Below are 25,459 nucleotides of genomic sequence, written 5' to 3' on the forward strand. Positions count from 1 at the left end.
CCACGTGGCTTAGTTAATTTTTCCTTTAATTCTTGCACCTGCTAAGCTAGATATCTTACCTAACAAAAATTCAAGCATACTTGACTGAGTAACATCTAAAAATCGCAGAGTTGCTTTGCCATACAAAGCATCACGCTTGTGTCTTCACCCTAAACACTGAACTTATAACACTCAGTCTTCTGTGGATGTCAGATTTATAAGTTTGAATGTACACTACTGCAGTTTATAAGTTTTATATGGCCAGGACAACATCACCTACTCACTTCCAGTTTTGCTCCATTCCCCCTAGTCCTATCACTGCCTGACACCCTGAAAAGTCCCTCACTGGCTTTCTTGTAGGCCCCCTTCAGATACTGGAAGGCCACAATAAGGTCTCCTCAGAGCCTTCTCTTCTCCAGACTGAACAGCCCCAAGTCTCTCAGTCTGTCCTCATAGGAGAGGTGCTCCAGCCCTCTAATTATCCTCGTGGCCCTTCTCTGGACACGTTCCAGCATGTCCAGATCCTTCCTGTAATAGAGACTCCAGAATTGGACGCAGTACTCTGGGTGGGTTCTCAGCAGAGTGGAGTAGAGGGGGAGAATCACCTCCCTTGACCTGCTGGCTATGCTTCTCTTGATACAGTCCAAGATGTGATTGGCTTTCTGGGCTGCAAGTGCACACTGGTGGCTCATATTGAGTTTCTCATCCACCAGCACCCCCAGGTCCTTTTCTTCAGGGCTGCTCTCAAGCCAGTCACTGCCCAGCCTATATCGGTGCCTGGGATTGCCCCATTAGTAAGGTCCCTTCTCAGCCTTCTCTTCTCCAGACTAAACAGCCCCCAATCCCTCAGTCTTTCCTTGTGAAAGAGATTCTCCAATTGTTCAATCAGCATAAGATCTGTGTTTACTTAAGAAAAAGGTTAGTGAAAGATTTTTTAAAGGGAAGAAATGGTGACAGCTAATGGCTGAGCAATGCTCTTAATAATGGCAACTTTAACCTCTAGAGTTCTTGTTGGTATGTTACGTGCAAATCAGAGTTCCTCTGTTGATATCCAAACTGTTCACTGTAGCAACCAGAATATAATTTATGTCAGTTCTATTCTTTATGCAGCTTTGTGAAATTCTATAGCTAGTGTTAGATAGATGGTGAGATCAATACCCATAATGCATATACAAAAACCAAATTGTACCCTGTTCTCTCTCATAGAGGCAGAATTGACATTCCTGAACATAACAATTGGAAGCTTCACATGCAGAAGTTACCTGCAGTACATTCACATCCCTAAGCTCTCTTGACCTGTTTAAAGCAGTTACATCAGGGTGAAATAATGCACAGTTTAGAAGTGTTAGTTTCTCCTCATTGACTGTGAAGGGAGCCTAAGGCAACCAGCACAAATTCCTTCGGTCCAGTGAATCCCACATGGGGATCAGAGGCCTTTGGTCAGGCACAAGGACACACAGGACTAAGCATTCACTTTTTTCAAATAATTTCATACACCACTGAAGAAAAGAGCTGATTTTAGTTCTGTAGCTACAACATGAAGTCAATGAATTATAAGTATTTCATAGTTGCAGTTAGAATAAGCCAAATTAGAATTGTGTTTTCTGGTTTGAAATTTAACTGAGAGTATTTTAAAGTATTAATTGTCACACATACACACACCAAAAAAACCCCAAGTTTGTTAATTTAAATAAAATGCAAATGCCCCTACACAAATATATTCAGATGGCTTTATTTAAGCTGTATACTCTCAGATAACAAAAGGGTGAAATTTATGCATTCATTTCAGCTTATTGAAACTGTCCTGAGTATAAACTATAATCTATGTGGTTAGTAAGCTCAGAAAAAAACAAGAAGATATCAAATTGTCAGCTTCATAGAATTATAGAATCAATAAGGTTGGAAAAGAGCTCCAAGATCATAAAGTCCAACCTGTCACCCAACATCTCATGACTACTAGACCATGGCATCAAGTGCCACCTATAATCCTGTCTTGAGCACCTCCAAGGATAGTGACTCCACCACCTCCCTGGGCAGCCCATTGCAACAGCCAACAACTCTCTCTGTGAAGAACTTTTTCCTCACCTCAAGCCTAAACTTCCCCTGGCACAGCTTGAGCCTGTGCCCTCTTATTCTGGTGCTGGTTGCCTGGGAGAAGAGACCAACCCCCTCCTGGCTACAACCTCCTTTCAGGTAGTTGTAGACAGCAATAAGGTCTCCTCTGAGCCTCCTCTTCTCCAGGCTAAACAACTCCATCTCCCTCAGCCTCTCCTCACACGGCTTGTGCTCGAAGCCTCTCACCAGCCTTGTTGCCCTTCTTTGGACACATTCAAGAGTCTCAGTGTCCTTCTTAAATTGAGGGGCCCAGAACTGGACATAGTACTCAAGGTGTGGCCTAACCACTGCTGAGCACAGGGGCACAATGTCTTCCCTGCTCCTGCTGGCCACATTATTCCTAGGATGCCATTGGCCTTCTTGGCCTCCTGGGCACACTGCTGAATTCTTAGACATAGTAGCTGAATTCTTAGACATAGAGGATATTCTCCCTTCCCCACTCCCTTCCCCATAATTTTCCTCAGTTAAGATGTTTCTGGAGTAAAAATGCTTAAATATCTGGCCTACTCTTCTTTTTGTTGTTCCAGAATCTTTACAAGTGTCTTTCAGTCTGCTGAATTGTTATTAACCCTGCTGGCTAACATTGATAATCTAGATTTGTAAGTGGTGGTGTTTTATTACACAAACCTGATAGTTACATTTCTTCAATGGGGTGTTCCTTTGAAATTATTGCTAACATGCTTGATAGTTGTGTTTTTAATAGATTTTACTGAGGCAGTGAGCTGCTGGACACTGGGAGATTTTTCAGTAGCATTTGCTTTCCTCCTTAGCATTTAAAGCCATTTGGGCACACATAGAATACATAGAATACATAGAATACATAGAATAAACCAGGTTGGAAGAGACCTTCAAGATCATCGCGTCCAACCCATCAACCAATCCAACACCGCCCAAGCAACTAACCCACAGCACCAAGTACCCCGTCAAGTCTTCTCCTAAAAACCTCCAGTGATGGCGACTCCACCACCTCCCCAGGCAGCCCATTCCAATGTGCAATCACTCTTTCTGTATAGAACTTTTTTCTAACATCCAGCCTGAATCTCCCCTGGCGCAGCCTGAGACTGTGTCCTCTTGTTCTGGTACTGCTTGCCTGGGAGAAGAGACCAACATCCGTCTGTCTACAACACCTTTATTCTTTTCAAATGAGTGCTTCTGAACATGCTCCAAAGATCTGAGGAGACTCAGGGGTGACCTTATTGCTCTCTACAACTCCCTGAAGGGAGGTTGTAGACAGGTGGATGTTGGTCTCTTCTCCCAGGCAGCCAGCACCAGAACAAGAGGACACAGTCTCAGGCTGTGCCAGGGGAGGTTTAGGTTGGATGTTAGGAAGAAGTTCTATACAGAGAGAGTGATTGCCCATTGGAATGGGCTGCCTGGGGAGGTGGTGGAGTCCCCATCATTGGAGGTGTTCAGGAGGAGACTTGATGGGGTGCTTGGTGCCATGGTTTAGTTGATTAGGTGGGTTGGATTGGTTGATAGGTTGGACACAATGATCTTGAAGGTCTCTTCCAACCTGGTCTATTCTATTCTATTCTATTCTATTCTATTCTATTCTATATAATTTTAGTATAATTAGTATGAGTGAGTAACTGAATTGATGAGCTGGCAATAGGTTTACAGAATATATTTGTCCTAGGAGGAAGTGTCATTATTATAATTATTGCATGTAGCATGTTTGCTAAAAGGAGCTTTCAGCATCTCTTCACAATATGGTGGGAGAAGAAGTTTCTTTCTCAGAACTGTGCAGTGATCATGCCTGTATCTGATGTTAGAATAACCCATGGACACCCTGCTCTGTTTGAATTTATGTACACATAAACTGTATGATTACCTTGCATTCCAAAAAATCTTCTCAGGTATTCTCAGCGGTCTTAAATTTTTGAAGAGTATCCACAGTGCTTCTCCTAATTGACTGTCTTCCAGTATCTTCAGTTACACAGGGAATAACAGCAGGGGAAGTGAGTAAATTTCTGAGTTTATTACTCTTTCTGAGCAATCTGGTTTCTATCACAGACTAACTTGATTCTGGAAATAGGTTATGGAGATTTTTTTTTGTGTAGTTGCAAAAAGGTAAACATCAGTGATTCCACACAATTTGCAAAGCTCACCTTAAGAGGAGATTGAAGAACATAGCATAAAGAATGTTTCTACCATGGACAAGACTCATGATGGCTGGTTAAAAAGCAATTCAAGTATGTCTGCACATGTAGAAGTGAGAAGGAAATGCAGAATACATTGCAATCATGAATGGGGCTGTGCTTGGAGCCAAAGTCTAGGCCTGCAGAGGAGTATATGCCAGTTGAAACTGATACAGTAAAGAACTGAACAAAGACTGAAGAGGGAAAAAATGTAATTGTGTATAAATCTGCCTTGAAAGTCTGAAAACTGTCTCGTGAACAGCTTTCATCAAAGTTGGTTGTACAGTGACATCTGAGTGATTTTTTTACAGTATCTGCAGTTTTACTGGGTGTGCCTGGGGTGGAGTTAACTTTCCTCCTGGCAGAAGAAATGATACTGTGTTCTGTTAGTGACTAAACAAGTGGTGAGACCCACATCAGTCTTTTGTGTCTTGCTGAGCAGTGCTTCTGCAGCATCAAAGCTTTCTCTCCCTCCATCCCCAGAACATACACAGCAAGGATGCTGGAGGTGATCAAGGGTTTGGGAGGGGACATGAGCAGCACAGCTGAGCAAAACTGATACTGCATGCAGTATGATGTCACTCTGCAGTAAAAACTCAGGGAAAGGAGAAGGAAGGAGGAACATTAATGGTTATGGCTTTTGTCTTCCCAAGCAACTGAGGTGGTGCTTTCCCGGAGGTGGCTGAACTTGTGCCTGCCAGTGGGGAACAGTGAATTAGCTCCTTATTTTGATTTGCTAGCACTCACAGCTTTTGCTGTCTGCTTTAAACTATTATCTACAATAGTCTTCTCACCTTCCTTCTATTCTCTCCTCACTCCATAGAGAAGGGATCTGTGCACGAGGCCAGATGGATGCTTGGCTGTTGGCCAGAGCCAACCCACCACAACAGTAGTTCTTTTTTCACGTATTATGTTACAAGCTTAAGCATATTTTGAAAGGATTACATTTTTTCCAAACTTTCCTTCAGAAAGCCAATTCACAAGCTTTAGGCTTTAACAAGTCATTGTAGAAGTAGTATTTCATTGCATGCCCAGAGTAACAGAAGAAACACATTAGTGCTAATTCAGATCAACTTCAGTGGTCTTTGCTGTAACCTGTTGTCCTCTGAATTCCTGCACTGTTGAAGCATTTACATTTACCATGTGAATGCATTTGACTGTGCATGGTACAGGGAAATAAGTTAAGCATTTATTTTCCTCTTTGTGACTGGACTTATGTATTATTATTTTAATTACCCTTCAGGCAATCTTCTGATGTGTGATCGTGTGTATGTCACTGTTCTGCGAGTCCTTCAGCATGACAGTTCATAGAATAATTATCCTGTCATCACACCTTGATTCATTGTTACGTCATTCCTTGGGCTTTTTCTCTTGCTCACATTTGCTTAGCAACCAGATCACACATCTCTTATACTTATTATTCAAGTAATCACCCTCTGCGGCACATAGATGCATCAATTAAAGCTTTACAATGAACTGTATTGTGCTGTGTGGAATCCTCAGGTGTCAGGAATTAAAAATGGATTTTAAATGGTGCAGGCCTTCTTCAGATGGCTCATCTGTGTTTATATTAAACAAACAAGTATGTTAACAATCAATAGAAAATGGATTAAAAATTACATTGTTCTCAAAAGTCCTTATTCTCTTTTTTTAAAGATTTAACAATTTGCATGCAGCTCTGAAATATGAGAGTGCTGAACATCTATTTTAGAATTGTCTTTTTTTTTAATGCAGATTAGTCCTGTGTCTGCTTTATTTACTCTTACCTCTCTTCACTGTAAACATTTTCTGACTAATTTTTAGATTTAGGTAAATTTCGCTGCAAATTATTATTAGAATGAAACTCGAGTACCCAGAAGCTGTCAAGATGGTTCAGTGATTTAATGTTGGCGTCCTGCAGCTTTGACTGTAATCAGCAGATGCTCTGGCATTACCATAAATGTTTTCTTAACTGTCTCTGTAAAGAAAAAAGGAGAAGTTTTTTTCCTGTTTGGAGTCTGCTGTTTCTGATTAAATTTGATTGGTCTTCTTTTACATAATTAATATACCATGATGATCTCTAGCCATTAGTTTTAATACCACTTTTGGAGCTGAACATGCTGCTTCAGCCTTCAATCAGAACAGACAAAGGAAAACCAAGTCTGTGTGTGAGAATCCTGTGTTTCAGTGGCTTGGGAGGTTTTCCTGCCTTCCTCCTTCATGTCTCAGTAAGTGTAAAGTTTTCCAGTCTCTCATTTGTTCATATTCCACATAACATTTCCTCTTTGAGAGGTTAAGGGTTGGGTGATCAGTTGGACCTGATGATCTTGGAGGTCTCTTCCAACCTGGTTGATCTGTGAAATATATAGGTACTGAATATATAGGTGGCTTCTGTAAGTGCAAAGATGTGTTGTGTCTTAGATTTCTGGAAAATAACAACTGTCCTTTGATACACAGCAAGATTAATTTCACTTAGCTGGTTATCGCTAACCAGTAATTGCAGACAAGTGATTAGGAAAAAGAGGAAACTGCAAATGCTATAGTTGGCTTCTGATGTTGTGGGTTTTTTTGTACCAAAGTGGCTGCTAAGGGTCTAATTATCAGAATATAGGGGCAGTAAATATGTTCAGCGCATGAAAGATACATTAATGATGTTAAACACAGCATTTTAAATTCACAATGAGCGGATTAATTGCCCATGACAATGTGTCTTGAATTTGTCTCGTGATAATTCAGTGATATTAGGAGGAGTCAGTAAAAGCCATCTTTTAAAAAAATAATCCTTTTTTACAGTCTTTTGAAATACTAGTCCCTTTTCAAAGCAATTTGTCACACTTGCTTTGTACAGTTGTTGGTGTCAAATACACATATGGCTGGATCATGTGCAAAGTAGAAACATTTTTTTATATCCCATCTCTCTTCTCACATGAGCAGGGCCCAATTACAGTCCATCTCAAAGAGAGGAAATAATTAAGTGAAAGTAATTAAAGCCTCATGTAAAAAGAGAGAGAAAGGAATTGTCAAAGGAGTATATATGTGATCTTGGAGAGCAAGGGGAAGATTAATCACTTTTCCTCTGCCTTTACTGCCCAATATTTACTTCTGTGTAAGGATCTTCATGAAAATGTACTGTTTCCTGCTACACAGTTTCAGTCTCTTGGATAGCCTTTGACTGGTTTCTGCAGAGCTTTGTCAGAGGAAAGAAAGGACCATAATAATAATGCTTGAGTAATTAAAGTTACATGAACTGAGATAATTCAGCTTCATCCCATTCCCAGTGTATTCAGGAGGGCAATCTTAGATGTTAGTTTATACAGGTTAAATTTCAGAATCAGGTTAGCTTCTCTGCTCTTGAGAAGGACCCATGCTATAAAGAAGCACAGATACCCTTAAGGTTACATAATGTTGTGTAAATATTTTTTTTCAATCTACTTAGGCTTTGGAGTGCTCATAAATACTTTTCCAGATCAGCAAATCACTACACTCTCACCTGTCATAGCAACAACAGCACGCAGCACTCTTTTGCCCTACTTCCCTCCAGAGACTTGCTTTAAAACATTTTAAAATGAGATGAGCCTGAGAGCCATATGCTATTCTTGTAATCTTTTGGATAATAGTGAGTGACAGCCTACTGTGACCTCTGTGGGCAAGAACTGCCCCAGGACATTGGTCTGGTACCCGTTACAGGAATGTGAGAAAATTATGTTTCTACTCAGCTGTTAAAACTAACACCCACCTAATTTACTTTCAGCACTAGCCTTTCATCTTCCTGCTGCTCCAAAAGCACTCTGTGGATTCCTTTGGAAGCAGATTTTTTGCTAATTATTATTGTTACTAGAAGTAGTAGTAGCAGTGATATTACCACTACTGTTATTATTATTATTGAAGTGCAACAGGTGATGAGGGAAAGACAATTTTTCCTTTTGGTTTGATTTGACAGTACAAGATGTTTGTGCTCTGCCTTTGAGCAATCCAACCTACCGGTACTCCAACTGCTGATATAAACCTGGGAACAGAAGTTTGGGCTACAAAAATGAAATACAAATTGTATGGGGTTGTAGCAGTTATTAGAATAGCTAGGGAATAGCTTATAAACATTTAGTATCATGAATGGTAGATAAGAAATAATTTGGTGTTTAAGTCTTAAAGCAATTACCAGATGTAGTTACATAGGGGTTTTTAAATGTTTATGCTAAATAGTAAATGCATAACAGAAACAAAGTTATTTAGAACCCCAGTGAGTGGACTCTCATCAATATCAGGTCAATCTTTAAGACTTGCTTTGTTGTGTGGATTTGATGGGGCTTTTACATTCCAGAGGCTTCCTACTGTGTCTTCTTCTGCAACATTTGCTAAAAAAGGCACAACTTGTGCATTTCTTTTCCATTTTAGGTTATTTTCATCAGCATATTATATATCATTACCCTTGGCAGCTGCCAATAGCTTTCCTTTGATGGCAGCCCTCTTTATGCATATTCCTGCAATTCTTTATCAAAGTGTACTTTGAAAGCAGTACTCATCTATAGGTAGATGCTATACAGGTAGGTTTGGAGGCTAAATATGTCTAATGCTCAGAGGCATCAGTGGCAGGTTATTCTGTGGAGTCTATGTAAATTATCACCATCTGAACAGAAGACAGCTTTAGACTATGAACCTCTATGTATCTTGTCACAGATCACTAGCTTATACAGCCGCCATTTATGACTCTCAGTTAACTCTAAAGAGGATTTGAAATGACAGGCTACGATATACTTGTGAACAAAGTGAAAAAAACAAGTAACAAACTGCATTTCAGCAACTTAACACAGTCTAAATATGTTAACTTCCAGTTTTATAATTTCCTGGCTTAAATAAGAGGAAATGTTGGTATTTACCCTGGTTTTTACCTTCAGAGAAATCCTATAAACACCTTCATAGAATCATAGAATCAACAAGGTTGGAAAATTCCGCAGAGATCATCAAGTCCAACCTGTCACCCAACATCTCATGACTACTAGACCATGGCATCAAGTGCCACGTCCAATCCCCTCTTGAACATCTCCAGGGATGATGACTCCACCACCTCCCTGGGCAGCCCATTCCAATGGCTAACAACTCTCTCTGTGAAGAACTTTCTCCTTACCTGAAGCCTAAATTTCCCCTGGCACAGCTTGAGACTGTGTCCTCTTGTTCTGGTGCTGATTGCCTGGGAGAAGAGACCAACCCCCTCCTGGCTACAACTGCCCATCAGGTAGTTGTAGAGAGCAATGAGGTCTCCCCTGAGCCTCCTCCTCTCCAGGCTAAACAATCCCAGCTCCCTCAGCCTCTCCTCATAGGGCTTGTGCTCAAGGCCTCTCACCAGCCTTGTTGCCCTTCTCTGGACACGTTCAAGTGTCTCGATGTCCTTCTTAAACTGAGGGGCCCAGAACTGGACACAGTACTCAAGGTGTGGCCTAACCAGTGCTGAGTCCAGGGGCAGAATGACTTCCCTGCTCCTGCTGGCCACACTATTCTTGACTGCATAACATTTCTGGCCACTGCCTGAAGACCCACTGCCATTATTAACCTCCATCCATGGAGGTGAATATTTATCTTTTTACCCCCTTAATCCTAACATAAATAAGAAGGTGAATTTATTACTTGTTAGAACTAAAATTACACTAAATTGTTTGTCTGGTTTAAAATTAAGATACTTATACATTTACTACCCAGGGAGGTGGTGAAGTTGCCATTCCTGGAGGTGTTCAAGAAGCATGTTAATGTGGTGCTTCAGCATATTTTCAGTGGTCATGGTAGCTGGGTTATAGAATAGAATAGAATAGAATAAACCAGGTTGGAAGACACCTTCAAGATCATCATGTCCAACCTATCATCCAACACTACCCAATCAACTAAACCATGCAACCAAGCATCCTGTCAAGCCTCGCCCTGAACACCCCCAGCGACGGTGACCCCACCACCTCCTCAGGCAGCCCATTCCAGTGGGCAATCACTCTCTCTGTGTAAAACTTCCTCCTAACCTCCAGCCTAAACCTCCCCTGATGCAGCCTGAGACTGTGTCCTCTTGTTCTGGTACTGGTTGCCTATGGTTGGACTCAAAGTTGTGTTTTGCAATCTTACTGATTCTGTGACTCTATTTTATGATTTAATATCTTAAGAATGATTCAGACTTAGTGCTGTAATAATCAATAATGACCCCAAAGTAAGCTTCTGTTTTGAAAAGTTCAATATTGCAGTTTTCTAGAAATTCTCAAATGTACCTTCATTTGGGGAAAGATGCATGAGAAGTTCCACTTTAATTCCAAGTGAAATAGGGAGGATGCCAATCTCCCAAGCCTGAATTAGCTTCAGACATCTTCAGAGGCTTCTTCTTTCACATAAAACCTTAGGTGATTTCTATCAGTAGTCTGATCCACACTTCTGTTCTCTTTTCATCCTGACAAGACTTTCCTTTAAGTCCCAGCAACATAAAGTTGCATTTCTTGTAACAAAAGTCATTGCCAAATTAGAGGTGAGAATATATTAAACAGAGAGACTGGTCCTAACTCAATGCAAATACAAAGTACATTTTGGACAGATAGGAAAAGGACTGAATGATCAACAGGAACTTAAAGGAGCCTTTGAGAAGATGTAGGTAGGTAAGAGATTAAAAGAATTTTTAAAGGCTTTGCTTTAGGGCCAAGCAAAAGGGAGCTGGCCCAGCATAATTCCTCTCATCACAAATTAGTTTGCTCACAGTTTGTAATTGAATTTCTTTGAAATTTAGTTTCTATAAATCCTCTATGCTAACCTCACTTTGTGCTGACATACTCTATTCTGGCCTTGGAAATGAACAAAAAACCCCTATATTCACTCTCTCTGAAAACTTTGTCTCACCTAGGTTGAATTTACTCGCTGCTTGTTCCTTGTGATTCACACCTTTTTAACACAACATCCAAGATCAGCAGCAACTTTTAAATGTGCATAGAAATTGGGTTGTTTTTTTTAATGTTCAAAAATCAGTAACACAGTTACTGTCTTCTTTACATTAATCAAATTGTGAAGACTCAGCCTGAAATACTGAAATTTTGAGCAGTTACACATCAAGCAAAGATCATCTGAGTACAGCTGTCACTCCTCTAGGTGTAGAACTGAAATAAGTCATAACAACACACAGCACTCTAACATTTCAGGGACATTCTCCAGGCCTACCCTTGTCAGGCAGAGAAATTATTTTGTAAGAGCTTACACCAATGAAAAGTGGCAATAAAAAGTATTTAAAATACTTTCCACTATACTGTCCATCAAAGAGCTATCTCAGTTTTCATGAGTGATGTTATGTAATAGCCATGGATGTTTTAGCTACATAAGCCTTTCATATTATGTCTAAATTCCCCTTCTGGGTGGTCAGGGGAGAATCGCAGAATCACAGAATCATTCAGGTTGGAAAAGACCCTCAGGATCACCAAGTCAAACCCAGAACCCCACCCCACAAGGTTCATCCTTCAACCATATCCCCAAGCACCACATCCAAACTACTTTTAAACATACCTAGGGCTGGTGACTCAACCACCTCCCTGGGCAGCACATTCCAATGCCTGACCACTCTTGCTGGGAAAAATGGTTCCTACTGTCCAGTCCAAACCAAAACAGTCACAGCTTGAGGCCATTTCCTCTTGATCTATCACTAACTACCTGTGAGATGAGACCAGCACCGGCCCCTCCACAAGGTCTTTTCAAGTAGTTGCAGAGAGCAATGAGGTCTCCCCTCAGCCTCTTCTTTTTCAAACTAAACAGCCCCAGCTCATTCAGTTGCTCTTCATAAGATTTCTTTTCCAGGCCCTTCACAGCTTTGTTGCCCTCCTCTGCACTGGCTCCAGCACGTCTCTTGTATTAAGATGCCCAAAACTGGACACAATACTTGAGGTGTGGCCTCACCAGAGCCTCCAATACAGTCAGTTCTTGAGGTCTTCCCCTACTCAAATTTGAATCTGATGCCCAGTTTACTAGGACCAGAGAGCTACTCATGGCAGACTTGTGCAGCTCTCCTTCTGGAAGAACTGCCTTTTCTCTACTTCACTTTCTAACTCATGCACTTGTGCCTGTAGAACAAAGGGTTTCCATCTTGTACTCATATTGTCTCCATATTCACACAGGAGAGACCACAGGGTTCACTGTGGCATGGACTGTTTCTGTTTAGTTGTAGGAGAATTCAGCTCTGCTAGCTAAACTCATTGGCTCATCGTCAGCCCAGGAGGGTCCTGGCTTCACACAGCCTGCTTTCAGAAGCAAGCCCCCACCCCCACACACAGATGGGCAGGAAAACAACCCCAAAAAACCCTTCTGGGTTGAGATAAAGAGTTTACTGAGATAATAGCTATACAATTACCTTAGCAGAAGGTATGTGGGGGTTTTTTGTTTATTGAGGTTAATATTGGACTATCAAAATCATGTTTGGGTTTGTCAATAAATTATCTAATATCCAAGAGTAGTGGAGCATTCTGAAACTAGCCATATTAAGAATCTAGCAATCACTAACAGTCAGTAATTCATGTTTGAATATTCTTTTGATATTTATTCTTTCTCCATAACACTGGTTTCACAGTCTGCCCCTTTGTCCCCTCAAATCTCAGAGCACCTGGGCTCTGCTGGAGTCTCCTCCTACCCCAGGTGTGGCCACTTTGCCCTCCCCACCCACTCCCCTTTTTAATCCCCCCAAGGAAATGCAGAGGCTCCAAGCTGAGCCCATCTGGGCTGAGGATCCTCCTCTCATCACTGGTGAGTCCTCATGGTGCACACTGGGTGATGGTGGTGGTGACAACAAAGGCCGGGGGGCCTGGTGGCCCCCCGGTTGTTAGGAACATGACTCATAACTCCTCCAATATCCTCCACGGGTGCTGGCTGGGGTTCCTTGCTGGGGCTAAGCTCTTCTGGGTGGTATACAGCCCTGATCAAATGTATTTGGAGTGCTGCGTCCAGTGTTGGGCTCTCCAGTACAAGACTGACATAGACATGCTAGAGCAAGTCTGAGGAGCCATAGAGGGACTGGAATATCTCTCACGTAAGGAGAGGCTGAGATAGCTGATGACGATTGGTCTGGAGAAAAGAAAGCTCAAGCCAAAACTTTAAGCGAAATAAACCTCACACAAACTGCTAATACAGACTGTTTGAATATAAATAATTACCTTGATAAACCAATGTTGGTTAGGATGCACGACTGCCATAAAAACTTGATGTGGATTTGTTACAAACCACTGCCTAGGATACTCAAGATATTATTATTTCAACTGGCTATATCAACAATTTGCATTCGTCACCCAAGAAAAATTTGGAAATTATAGAATTTAGGAATTACAAATTGCAGATAGACAGATGCCTGCTCAGACCCATGTGGTTGAGCTATTTCCAAAGCAGAGCATCCCAGAGACCTCGTTCGTTAAATGGTTCCTCTTCTATCACCAACATTTCTACTGCTGCTTCACCAGCAAGTCAACATCCTTCCTGAACTGAGTGGCCCAGAACTGGACACAGTACTCAAGGTGTGGCTGCTGCTGCTTCTTCACTATTTTTGCAGTACAAACCCCCAAGAGGTCCATAAAGATACAACTAAATTAGGATCAGGTCCAGAACACAGGGGAAAAAAAAAAAGCAAACAACAACAAAACCAAGTCAAACCCAAAAAGCTTTGCTGTTATTCTTGTGTTTATCTGTAAATTAATTGAGGCTGGACCAAAAAGGGACTTGATAAGAAAAAAACACAAGCCTACAATAATTTTTACCTTAAATCTGAATCAAAGATAAGAGGGTTGTTTGGGGTAATTTTTCCTCTGCTTTATTTTGTGCACATGGTGACTCTGCTGGAGTCTCCTCCTACCCCAGGTGTGCTCACTTTGCCCTCCCCACCCACTCCCCTTTTTAATCCCCCCCAGGAAATGCAGAGGCTCCAAGCTGAGCCCATCTGGGCTGAGGGATCCTCCTCTCATCACTGGTGAGTCCTCATGGTGCACACTGGGTGATGGTGGTGGTGACAACAAAGGCTGGGGGGCCTGGTGGCCCCCCGGTTAGGTAGGAAGAGAGTTGATGGTCCCTCCAGTATCATTCATGGGTGCTGGCTGGGGCTGAGCTCCTCTGTGTGGTATCTTCACTGGTTGAGGGTCTTGCCCCTGGCTCTGGGATGGGTGCAAAAATGGTGGTGGTAGAGCAGGAGCTGTTTATAGAATCCCAGAATCTGTTTTGGGTTGGTGTTGCTATTGTTGTTCGTTTTTTAATGGGAAGCAGCATTTCCATTTATTTAGTGCTGAGTCAGGCACATGGGGGCTTGTTCCTAGAAATCCTGTGGGCCCTGAGGTGAAGTTTTCCTGGTAATTTAAGCAGGAGCTTTTACAAAGTCCTACCTATCTAATACAATTATTCCTCCTACTTATTACAGATTCATGGTCTGTGAATCAAAGTGTTTGTACTCCTGTGCAAATAGTCTGGGGCCTTTCCAACCCCCTCCACCATGGCCACTCTCTCATGCTTAAAAATTATCTGTGTTAGAGCTTACATAGTGACCAAAGAAAACAGCTGTTGTGAGAAAACAAATCTGTCCTATGCTGTGGGGGGGAATCTTCCAAGATATTCCAAAACAGATAGGGAGCTCATTTCTGGCACCAGAAAGGTGGATGTGATTTGCAGTCAGACACATCTCTGAGCTTGGTTTTCAGGCAGAACACCTTACTTTTTGAGGGAACTCAACTTTTGGAACCAAGAACCTGCTGTTTGGGGATGTTTGAAGATGTTCCAAACAGTGCAAGGGTAGAGGAAAGTTTTGAAAAGCTTAGTTCCAAGAGGAACATCCAATCTAAATATAAAGAAGGGTAGATTTAGATTGAATGTTAGGAACAAGTCTTTTACCATGAGGGTGGTGGGACACTGGAATAGGTTGCCCACGGAAGTAGTTGAGGCGCCATCCCTGGAGATATTCAAGGTGAGGCTCAACAAGGCTATGAACAACCTAATTCAGTGCTGGGCCCCATCCTGTTCCATATCTTTATTGATGATCTGGATGAGGGTATTGAGTCCATCATCAGTAAATTTGCAGATGACACCAAGCTGGGGGCAGGTGTTGATCTGTTAGAGGGTAAAAGGGCTCTGCAGAGGGACCTTGACAGGCTGGACAAATAAGCAGAGTGCAAGGGCATGAGATTCAACACATCCAGGTTCTACATATTGAGCACAACAACCCCCTGCAGTGCTACCGGCTGGGGTCATAGTGGCTGGCGAGCGGCCAGGCAGAGAGGGACCTGGGGGTACTGGTTGACAGCAGCTGAACATGAGCCAGCAGTGTGCCCAGGTGGCCAAGAGGGCCAATGGCATCCCAGCCTATATCAGGAACAGTGTGGCCAGCAGGAGCAGGGAGGTCATTCTGCCCCTGGACTCAGCACTGGTTAGGCCATACCTTGGGTCCTGTGTCCAGTTCTGGGCCCCTCAGCTTAGGAAAGATGTTGAGTTGCTGGAACGAGTCCAGAGAAGGTCAGCAAAGCTGCTGAGGGGTTTGGAGCACAAGCCCTGTGAGGAGAGGCTGAGGGAGCTGGGGTTGCTTAGCCTGGAGAAGAGGCGGCTCAGGGCAGACCTTTCTGTCTCCAGCTCCCTGAAGGGAGGTTGTAGCCAGATGGGGGTTGGTCTCTTCTCCCAGGCAGCCAGAACAAGAGGACACAGTCTCAAGCTGCCCCAGGGGAGGTTTAGGCTGGATGTTAGGAAGAAGCTCTTCAGAGAAAGTGGCCATTGGAATGGGCTGCCCAGGGAGATGGTGGAGAAAATACTGTCTTGAGGCATTTAAGAGGAGACTGAAGGTGGCACTTGGTGCCATGGTTTAGTTGATTGGAGGTGTTGGGTGATAGGTTGGACTGGATGGTCTTAAAGGTCTTTTCTAGCCTGGTTTATTCTATTCTGTTTTCCTGGCTAACATCAGTGCAGCACCAACATCATGGTGTAGCTGTTCCCTAATGCAAGTTCTGTGTGTTAGGGACAGGGAACCAGAGACCCACTGTGGCAGCACACTGGGGAGCAGATGAGGATTATGTTCAGGGCTTCTACTTTTTCCAAGCCAAAGCTGTTTGACATGAGGGCATGCCCTCAGAGTATCTTCTGGCACAGGCAAGTCATGACTTACAGTTTAAGAAGAATTTGCATTTGTGTTAAGGTCAGTGTGTGAAAATCTCAGCACAGATGTAGCTTGAGAAATATGCTGGAGCATGTGGAGCACAAACTGAGGAGATCAAAACTATTCCAGCGGGGCTTTGGGCTTTTTTCCCTGGTAACTTAGTAAAAGATGTAGTGAGGTTGTAACTGCCATTGTTCTTTCTAATGTTTTGGGTTTGTTGTGCTCCACATTGAGATGCACGCCTGTGGACCTCAGCAAGGCCTTTGACACCGTCCCCCATAGCAAACTCCTGGCCAAGCTGTCAGCCCATGGCTTGGACGGGAGCACACTGCGATGGGTTAGGAACTGGCTGGAGGGCCGAGCCCAGAGAGTGGTGGTGAATGGTGCCACATCCAGCTGGCGGCCAGTCACTAGTGGTGTGCCCCAAGGATCAGTGCTGGGTCCTGTGCTCTATATTCTATTCTAATACAAACACATGATGCAGAGCTGCTCCTTACATTTGCAACTATTCCTCAACTGGTGCACAAGTGTTTACATAACACTGAAATATGTCCTTAGCACCAAGACTTCTATTGAGAAACTATGCAACGAAATTAAAAGCTTTTCTAAGTCCTCAGTTATTTTAAGTGTTTATTAATAATTAACAAAAATAATCTGTATCTCTACTTTAGTGAGTCCCTTGTAATCATTTTTTTATCTATTAAAGGTAATATATAGCAGCATTATGCAGGAGTTAAAAATCTCAAACTGCTCATATTTTACTTCCCCCAGTTCACAACAGGCTAGTCTTACACTGTTGATTTTTTTAGGTTTCTTTGTTTTGGGGATCTGGGGGCATTTTTGTTCACATGCTAGTATACCATTTCCTTTGTCTGGATATCAAGTGTGTAGCCTTTCATAGGTTCTAAGGAGATCATCCTACATTATTCTGTGCTAGGACACCGTTTAAACTATGGAAGGCTGTTAAGCACAATTTTCTGTCAACTGAATTTCCTGAGCATTGCTGTTAATCAAAGTAATTGTACAAGGCTGGTATCTAGATGAGAGGAGCTGTTTGGCTCTAGGTTATGTGAATATGATTTTAAAATGTGGCTGATTAGCAGCAGCGACCAGGAAATTCGTATCTGTGAAAACTGAATTTTAATGGGTCTGAAGGACCCACAAGAGTTAGATATTGAACAAGGGAAAGAAAAAGATGTAAATGTAAAATTTGGATACTGAGATTTTTAAGTAGCATAAAATGCATTCTCTGCCTAGCCTATGCCTAGAAGCATTCAGTAGCAGTAAAATCACAACTGTTAAGGGTAAATGTCTTCTAACCCCAGCATTTAGAAAATGTAAATAGATATGTAAAGGTTGGTGTGGGTTTTTTATCTGCATGGTGTTATAATAAGGGTGAATTTTCGTTCACCTTTGGAGGACTAGATGTGACCAAACATGGGAAATTGGTCTCTCTTTACCTTGCTACTACCAGAAGGTACACCTTGCTACATTAGGTGGGCAAATAGTGCATCTCCAGAAATGCAAACTGCTTTCTTAACAAGGCTTCATGTAAAAGTGCCTTTCCATGAGTAGTTTTCTTTAGCCTTCAATAATTGTGGTGGTTTGAGCCTTAATTGGGGCTTAAAAGCTCAGATGGGGGCAAGGCTGAGAATCCCTCCCCTGTTTCCTCCCCTCCTCTTCACCAATAGCGGTGGGGGGGAGGAGGGGAGGAAATCCACCAAGAAATAATATGGGCTTGGCTCGGAAGTAGAGAGGCAAAGAATCTTTCTTTAAACACTGTGTGTTTGTATATATATTTATGTAGCAATTACAGGCAGGGTTCACTAGGGTAAGGGACAAGGAAAAAAATGTGATATACAGAACCAGTCCTTTGCAAAGTGTGGAAGCAGCAGGGAGGTCCACATGGCAGGGGAGCAGCAAGCCAGCAGCAACTCTTTTGTCCCCACAAAGCAGAAGGAAATGAGAGCAATGGCTGCAATGTTTTCCCTTTTATACCCCTGCTGGACAAGGTGGGGGCAGAATGGAACAGACCAAGTCAGTTTCCCAGGGGGGAAAACACCCTCCAGGGAGGGCAAAAACTCTCACAAGCCCCCCCCCCCCCCCTCCTGTTTTCAGGGTGGGCATAGCCCACCACAATAATGTATTTGGAACAAAGTGCATAGCTGTTGAAATCAATTTATTTATTCTGCAGTTTGTTTCACATATAGCTTACTCCCAAAAGCACAAACTAAATGTAGGTATAGACTGATGTGATGGCTCAGAGTAGCTTGGGGAAAAGTCTGTTAATTTTTCTATGGTTTGTGGATTTTCCATGGATACCCTTGTTCTAGGATCATTAAAATGGTGACTGATATCACTAAGCCATCTCCTTGCTGTTGCTGGCAGCCATATCAAATACTGTCTTTAGAAAATGATCAAATACCTCTTTATAGTAACTTACTGTGTTTTGCTTTCACTTCTACATACATGCATTCCGAAACTTCATTAATTTGGTGTTTCAGACAGGTTTTAATACCTAATAGAAATGCATTCATGGCTGTTTATCCTGCTTTGGCAGGGGGGCTGGCCTCGATCTCTGGAGGTCACTTCCAACCTCTAGTAGTCTGTGATTATTCTTGTGCTTACTATGTCAGTTAATTATGACTTGGGGTGTTTCTTGACCATAAGTAACTACATGCCTTGTAGCCTTTATCACAGTGAACTAAGGAAGTCCAGGTGTTCTACTACTAGCCACATGGTAACCTGCAGCAGCTTGCAGCCCTATAGTTTTAAATTCATATGCAAGGTGCATTAAACTACCAGCCTCAACAGTTAGAGGCTGAAAATGCAGTTCTTCAGTTTTGCCACTGGAAGCATGGGTTTTGAGGGAGGTGTAGTAACAATCCCAAGTCATGACAGTGGAATGGTGGGGGTACTAAATCACCAATGCATGCAAGTTTTGAAGCAGTGTGTGAAGCAGTTCAGCAGTGAAGAGCTTGGGGTTAGGACAAGTTAATTCTTGTTTGACTAAAAAAAATTGGCAGAGATAAGTGTTTCTGAGGAATTAGTGACTCTCTTCACCTTGCTTGTACTTGGCTAATTTTGAACTTCAACTTAAATGGAAATGATCCTTCACTGTGATAAGAAGAAATCCACCAGCAGCATATATACCTCAACTATTACAGCAGTTAATTCTTTAGGTGCATATTTGCCAAAGTGAAATCTAGGACTAGAAGTAAATATGTATGCTTTCTGAGCCAAGCTTAACAAAGTTCAGGCTTTCTGAATGCGATTCACAACCAGTTTACTAAGCAGGAAAACCACTTACCTACAATACTGTATATAATAATACTGGACTTACACTTAGGCATAGAAATGTTACCTGGAGAAGTTCCTCCTCGACTGACAGAACATACACAGTAAAGATACCACCTGATTTAGAATAGACCAGGTTGGAAGAGACCTTCAAGATCGAGTCCAACCTATCATCCAACACCATCTAATCAACTAAACCATGGCACCAAGCACCCCATCCAGCCTCCTCCTAAACACCTCCAGTGATGGTGACTCCACCACCTCCCCAGGCAGCCTATTCCAGTGGTCAATCACTCTCTCTATGAAGAACTTCTTCCGAACATCCAGCCTAAACCTCCCCTGGCACAGCCTGAGACTGTGTCCTCTTGTTCTGGTGCTGGTTGCATGGGAGAAGAGACCAGCCCTCACCTGCCTACAACCTCCTTTCAGGTAGTTGTAGAGAGCAATAAGGTATCCTCTGAGCAGCCTCCTCTCCAGGCTAAGAAAGCAGCTGAAATAAACTTTGAGATGATAAAGCTGAGTTTAGATAAAATGTGTCCACATAATAATAATTTTTTTCTAATTGGCACTTAGTGTTCAATATTGTTTGTAGTATGGCTGAGACCAAAGCATCCTGGTTGTTCAGGAAGTGCTGCTAATCACTAGCATAGTGTGTTGTGTATTGAGAACATGACACTGTGATTGTGTTTTCAGTGCCATCTTCACTTCCTCGCTGCACAGGAATTACAAAGGATAGACCAAGGGCTCCTCACAGAAACTGGCCAGTGATTAAACTGGCCACCTTTCCTGATCCTATTCCTTATTGCTGCAGGACCCCTCAGACAAGGGAAAAGCACTAAATGCTCCACTCAGTAATCTATGCTGAGAAAGTCACAAATACCAAAATGATTACTGCTCTCTTAAGGGGAGAAAAAAGACAGCTTGTGGTGGGTTGAGATTTCCTCCCCCAACACTAACTTTGCCAGACTAACTCAGTTGAAAGCAAATGGAAATCTGTAACAAAATTTTAAAGGCACAGTTTAAAACTACCACACAGCTGTACCCATCTTTACTCAGTCACTATCCCCACACAGTCGTTCCAGGGCGTAGGCAGAAAAGTTATGGGCTGTACCTTTCCACAAGGCTAAATCAGTCAAAGCAGGACAGGAGTTTAGACAGATCCTAACACCTACTACTACTTCATAGCTAACTCGCAGCCTTTCTCTGCGTAGACAATTTGCTGTTCACTCTAAGGCACCTTACTCTGCCCCTCACAAACTGTGAGAAACTGGGGAAAATATTGCTGAGTTTTACTTTGAGGTCTCAGTTCCTCAGTGTTCACTGCCTCTGTTATTCAGCCTAGTTCATCATAGCTAATTGAAGTAGTAAAATGAACTGCAAAGTAATTAAAATGTGGTGGTTGGTACACTTTTCTTCAGTGCCTAACTTATTTTTGCCCTTTTAAAAACCCAACACCTCTACTTGTAGGGGAAGATTTGCCTTTGCTCGAATTAGAGAAGGCCATGTTTAGTCTCTGACTTAGAAAAGGGTGTTAGCATCTTGTAACTGAGGAGAGAAACTTGGCAGAATTTGGTTGAATGTATTGGAATATTGTGGTGTTGTTTTAACCTATTATATGCCTTAATTACAAGCACACCGGTAGAAAATAGCCAATTAAGATGTGACACACGTGTTTCCTAAATGAGTATATAACCTTGCTGCATAATGTAATAAACATCTTTGCCTGGTAACATCATGGCCTGGAAGCTGTGCTTGTAGTGACTCTGGGGTGATTGAACACCAAAACCGTATTACTACATATACTTAATGTCTGATTAGATGGCAATATGTCTCTTGCTGTAAATAAGGTATTGATTTTCAAAACAAATATTTTGTTCCCTTTGCCCCTAAACTGGATGTAAACAAAAAGGGCCGTGGTACAGCTACAGGTATATTGCTACAGGTGGCATGCTTTCATCAGCCTGCAAATGTGTGTTCAGAGTCAATGGCATCCCGGCCTGCATCAGGAGCAGTGTGGCCAGCAGGAGCCGGGAGGTGATTCTCCCCCTGTACACTGCCCTGGTTAGGCCGCACCTTGAGTACTGTGTCCAGTTCTGGGCCCCTCACTTTAGGAAGGATGTTGACTTGCTGGAGCATGTCCAGAGAAGGGCAATGAAGTTGGTGAGGGGTTTGGAACACAAGCCCTGTGAGGAGAGGCTGAGGGAGCTGGGCTTGCTTAGCCTGGAGAAGAGGAGACTCAGGGGTGACCTTACTGCTCTCTTCAGGTAGTTATAGGGAGGTTGTAGACAGGCAGATGTTGGTCTCTTCTCCCAGGCAGCCAGCACCAGAACAAGAGGACACAGTCTCAAGCTGTGCCAGGGGAGGTTTAGGTTGGATGTTAGGAAGAAGTTCTATACAGAGAGAGTGACTGCCCATTGGAATGGGCTGCCTGGGGAGGCGGTGGAGTCCCCATCATTGGAGGTGTTCAGGAGGAGACTTGATGGGGTGCTTGGTGCCATGGTTTAGTTGATTAGGTGGGTTGGATTGGTTGAGGGGTTGGACATGATGATCATGAAGGTCTCTTCCAACCTGGTTTATTCTAGTCTAATAAAGACAGGATATTCAAGGGTGTGTGTTCCATAGTAGGAAATAGAAATTACATTTTTCAGCTAAGTGTAAAATGTGGTTGTTAATTAAATTTGAATTAAGAATTGTTAATCTGGTTTAGAAGATAATGGGGGAAAAAAAAATACTTATTTTCTTCTGCTTGCCAAAAGGTGATCCCACTTACAAGATTCACTGAGATTGTCCAAGAAAGTGTGTAAAATCCTCATCCATCATGGAGAGCCCCTGGTCAGGGAATGACAGTGCAGTAAATATCTTCAGCAGCTGCCTTTTAATGTACAAGCTGTTTTCAGTAGGAATTTTCAGCACTCACATAAAACACACTGTCATGAGTGACTGCCTGTGCTCCAAAGTCATTACTATTGGGATGATGGAACATCTTTCAGCGAATAACCAAAAAACTCTAAATGTCATGTCAAGTCTGTTGAAGCCGTTTTCAAGCCTTGCTCAAGGTTACATGAATATTGAGTACTCCTGGCTTTTCAAAAGTTTGAGATCTGTGAGAGAGAGCACTCACCTGCTGGGTCTGAGACCAGTCACTTGATTTGGTGAGGAGAACAGGAAAAGAAATCTCTCTATTGGTGTGTGTCAACCCCGCAATACTCCTGGATATTAACTTGTACAGAGTACAACTTCTGACAGTCAAAGCCAATGATGTTTAGCATAAAGTAGCAAGTTATGCAAATTTCAAAAATCACTTAGCTGCCTAAAAAGATCACAAAGGAAAGAAAAATTGTTACAGTGGATGATTAAATTGAAATAGGTTTCTAAAATACATTAAAAAAAATTTTGAACAATCAAGAAAGTATGTAGGAAATGTAATTAACCAGCTAAAACTTTGGAAGGCGCCAAGAGGTGCTGAGTACTCTGTTTTCTCTTTGACTCCAGTAAGAAAGGAGGATCTTGTCAGGCTCTATCTGTGATTTTGTAGGAAATATGGATGCCAATCTAAAGAAGTCATGTAAAGCCTGTATCACTTCCAAGAGTTCAAGCCAATGGCTTTTGGAGTGACAGTTTCTGTCTGGTGTCCTTGGCAATCATTGCTGCTTCTTGTACATCATCTGTATGGAAAATATTCATAGAATGGTCTGGGTTGGAAGTGATCTGTAAATGTCATCTAGTCCAACCCCCTCTGCAGTAAGCAGATCAAGTTGCCCAGGGCCCTGTCGAGCTTCACTTTGAATGTCTTCAAGGATGGGGCCTCAACCACCTCCCTGGGCAACCTGTTCCAGTGTTTCACCACCCTCATGGTAAAGAGTTTGTTCCTTAATTTGTCTGGTTAAGAGGTCTTTTTATATTATGAAACACTGAAACTGAGTATTTTAAGAGTGAAATAAGGTTTGTTTGGTTTATCTTCTGCAGAGAACCAGAAAGGACAACTAGAGAAGTCATGCTCACACCACAATACCAGTTTAAACTTGACAAGAAGCCCAGTCACCAAAGAAGTTTCTTATGATGTGGAAACACATTCTGCAGCATGGAATAAGGCTGCTGGGAGAAAGGAAGCCTGTCATGGAGAAGGCAACAAAGAAAAGAAAATAGATCGTGTTGGATCTCCCTCTAAGGGAGAAGCTATTCCAGAAGTAGAGGCTCTCCTGGCAAGACTGCGAGCACTATAGAATAATCGTGTGGAGGATTAAATCAGAGCTCCAAACAAGCTGTAATAGCCTACATCTCCAGTTTTCTGCTACTGATGTCACATACTTCTGAGTTCCCAGCTTCTCTGTGGATGAATGATTGACTTTTAAACTGTTTGTGTGCAAGACTGTGCAAAAGGATGCCATAGTTCTTCATAATTGCAAGGTTATTTTTGTTACATGTCTTTAGCTACCGAGCATACAAAAAATACCAGAAGAAAACAGATTCTACACTATTCTAAGACACAAGTCTTATAGTAGACAAACTGCTGACCATGTGTTTTGAGAGCTTTTCCAAATAGGAATACCTTTTAAATATTGTCAAGTCCTCATGCCTGGGAATAAGGATCAGTAAATAACAGAAAAGGTGTTCTTATATTTTCTACTGCAATTTCTATGTGTAAGACTTTAGCACCTACAAGGTATTACAGCAGTATCCTTAGCAATTATAGTAATAGGAAAAATGCATCATACAAATCATCCACATTCCACTTTTGACTTCAGCAAAGAGCACCTAAGCTCACTGAATTTTATATATATATTTATATATACACACAATGGAAATCCATGGCAGTAAACAAGAGATCTATGCAAATGATATACTTTGTGTGGTTAATCTGTCACCCTTGCGAAGCTTAGTTATGATTATTATAACCAAATAATATATACCCTTTCTGTGATGGCAAGGCTTTGCAATTGTCTGTTGGGGGGGTGGGGAGGGGCTGGTGTGTCTACAGGTATTTACCAGTGCAATGTTTTACCTTTTCATGTGAGTTAATATGTTTCTATAAAAGGAACATGTAATGGAAACGGTTTATACAACTGATTTTGCACAAACTCATTTCCCAGTAGCCTCTGATGTCTTATTTGCTAGAGCAGTGAGAATCTTTCACAGACCTGCATCTCTTTTATTGTGCTGTCATTGTACAGTGGTACCCCTTTGCTAGTGTATTTATTAATGGCACATCATAAAGGATTGCTACCTGTTACCAGGAGGCTACTATTAGCATCTTTGTTCCATTATTTAAATCTCCCTTATTGTAAGAGTGTATTAAGTATCTAATATCTTTCTTCTGAATTACTCTATTTTTCTTTACAAGATGCTGCAAAATAGATCTTTCTGCACGAGTCAGTTACATGAAACCAGTGTTTCAAGGCTCCAGCGCTTTTTATATCCCTGTTTTAAGTTGCCTTCGTACTTCCTGCACTACACATTAATAAAGTTAATTAGAGCTCTGAAACTGGGCCTGTTTTTACCTGCTGCATGGAGGGGTTTTCAGGCATCATAGGAATCAATCTCATGTTTCTGGGGCTGCTGTTACTGTCATTGCACTCCAATTACATTTCCCAACTTAGCTGAAAAAAAAATCAGAGGCATAAACAGAAGTTATGGAAAGATACTGAGAAAGATCATCAGACAGTCATTTCTCCAGCTCCCCTTACAATCTATGGGCAAAGCTGTCATAGAAGGCTGCCTTTTGTAACTTGGAATTGAATAGAGCAACCATGAAGTTGGGGCATAATGCATCTTTAGTGGATAACTACAAATAGAATAGAATTAACCAGGTTGGAAAAGACCTTTGAGAATATTGAATCCAACCTATCAC

General features: G+C 42.1%; 1 protein-coding gene across 1 annotated transcript in view; it reads left to right on the top strand.

The window, feature by feature from the left end:
• The window catches only part of DIAPH3 (diaphanous related formin 3), a 277,885-nt gene extending 253,812 nt beyond the window's left edge, over nucleotides 1-24,073 (top strand). The window contains exon 28 of the mRNA XM_054163054.1: nucleotides 23,578-24,073. Coding sequence (XP_054019029.1) covers nucleotides 23,578-23,834 — 257 coding nt within the window. The 3' untranslated portion in view covers nucleotides 23,835-24,073. The remainder of the gene's footprint in view (nucleotides 1-23,577) is intronic.
• The last annotated feature ends 1,386 nt before the right edge of the window (nucleotides 24,074-25,459 follow it).

Source organism: Dryobates pubescens, chromosome 7 (assembly GCF_014839835.1).
Source record: "Dryobates pubescens isolate bDryPub1 chromosome 7, bDryPub1.pri, whole genome shotgun sequence".
Taxonomy (NCBI): Eukaryota; Metazoa; Chordata; class Aves; order Piciformes; family Picidae; genus Dryobates; species Dryobates pubescens.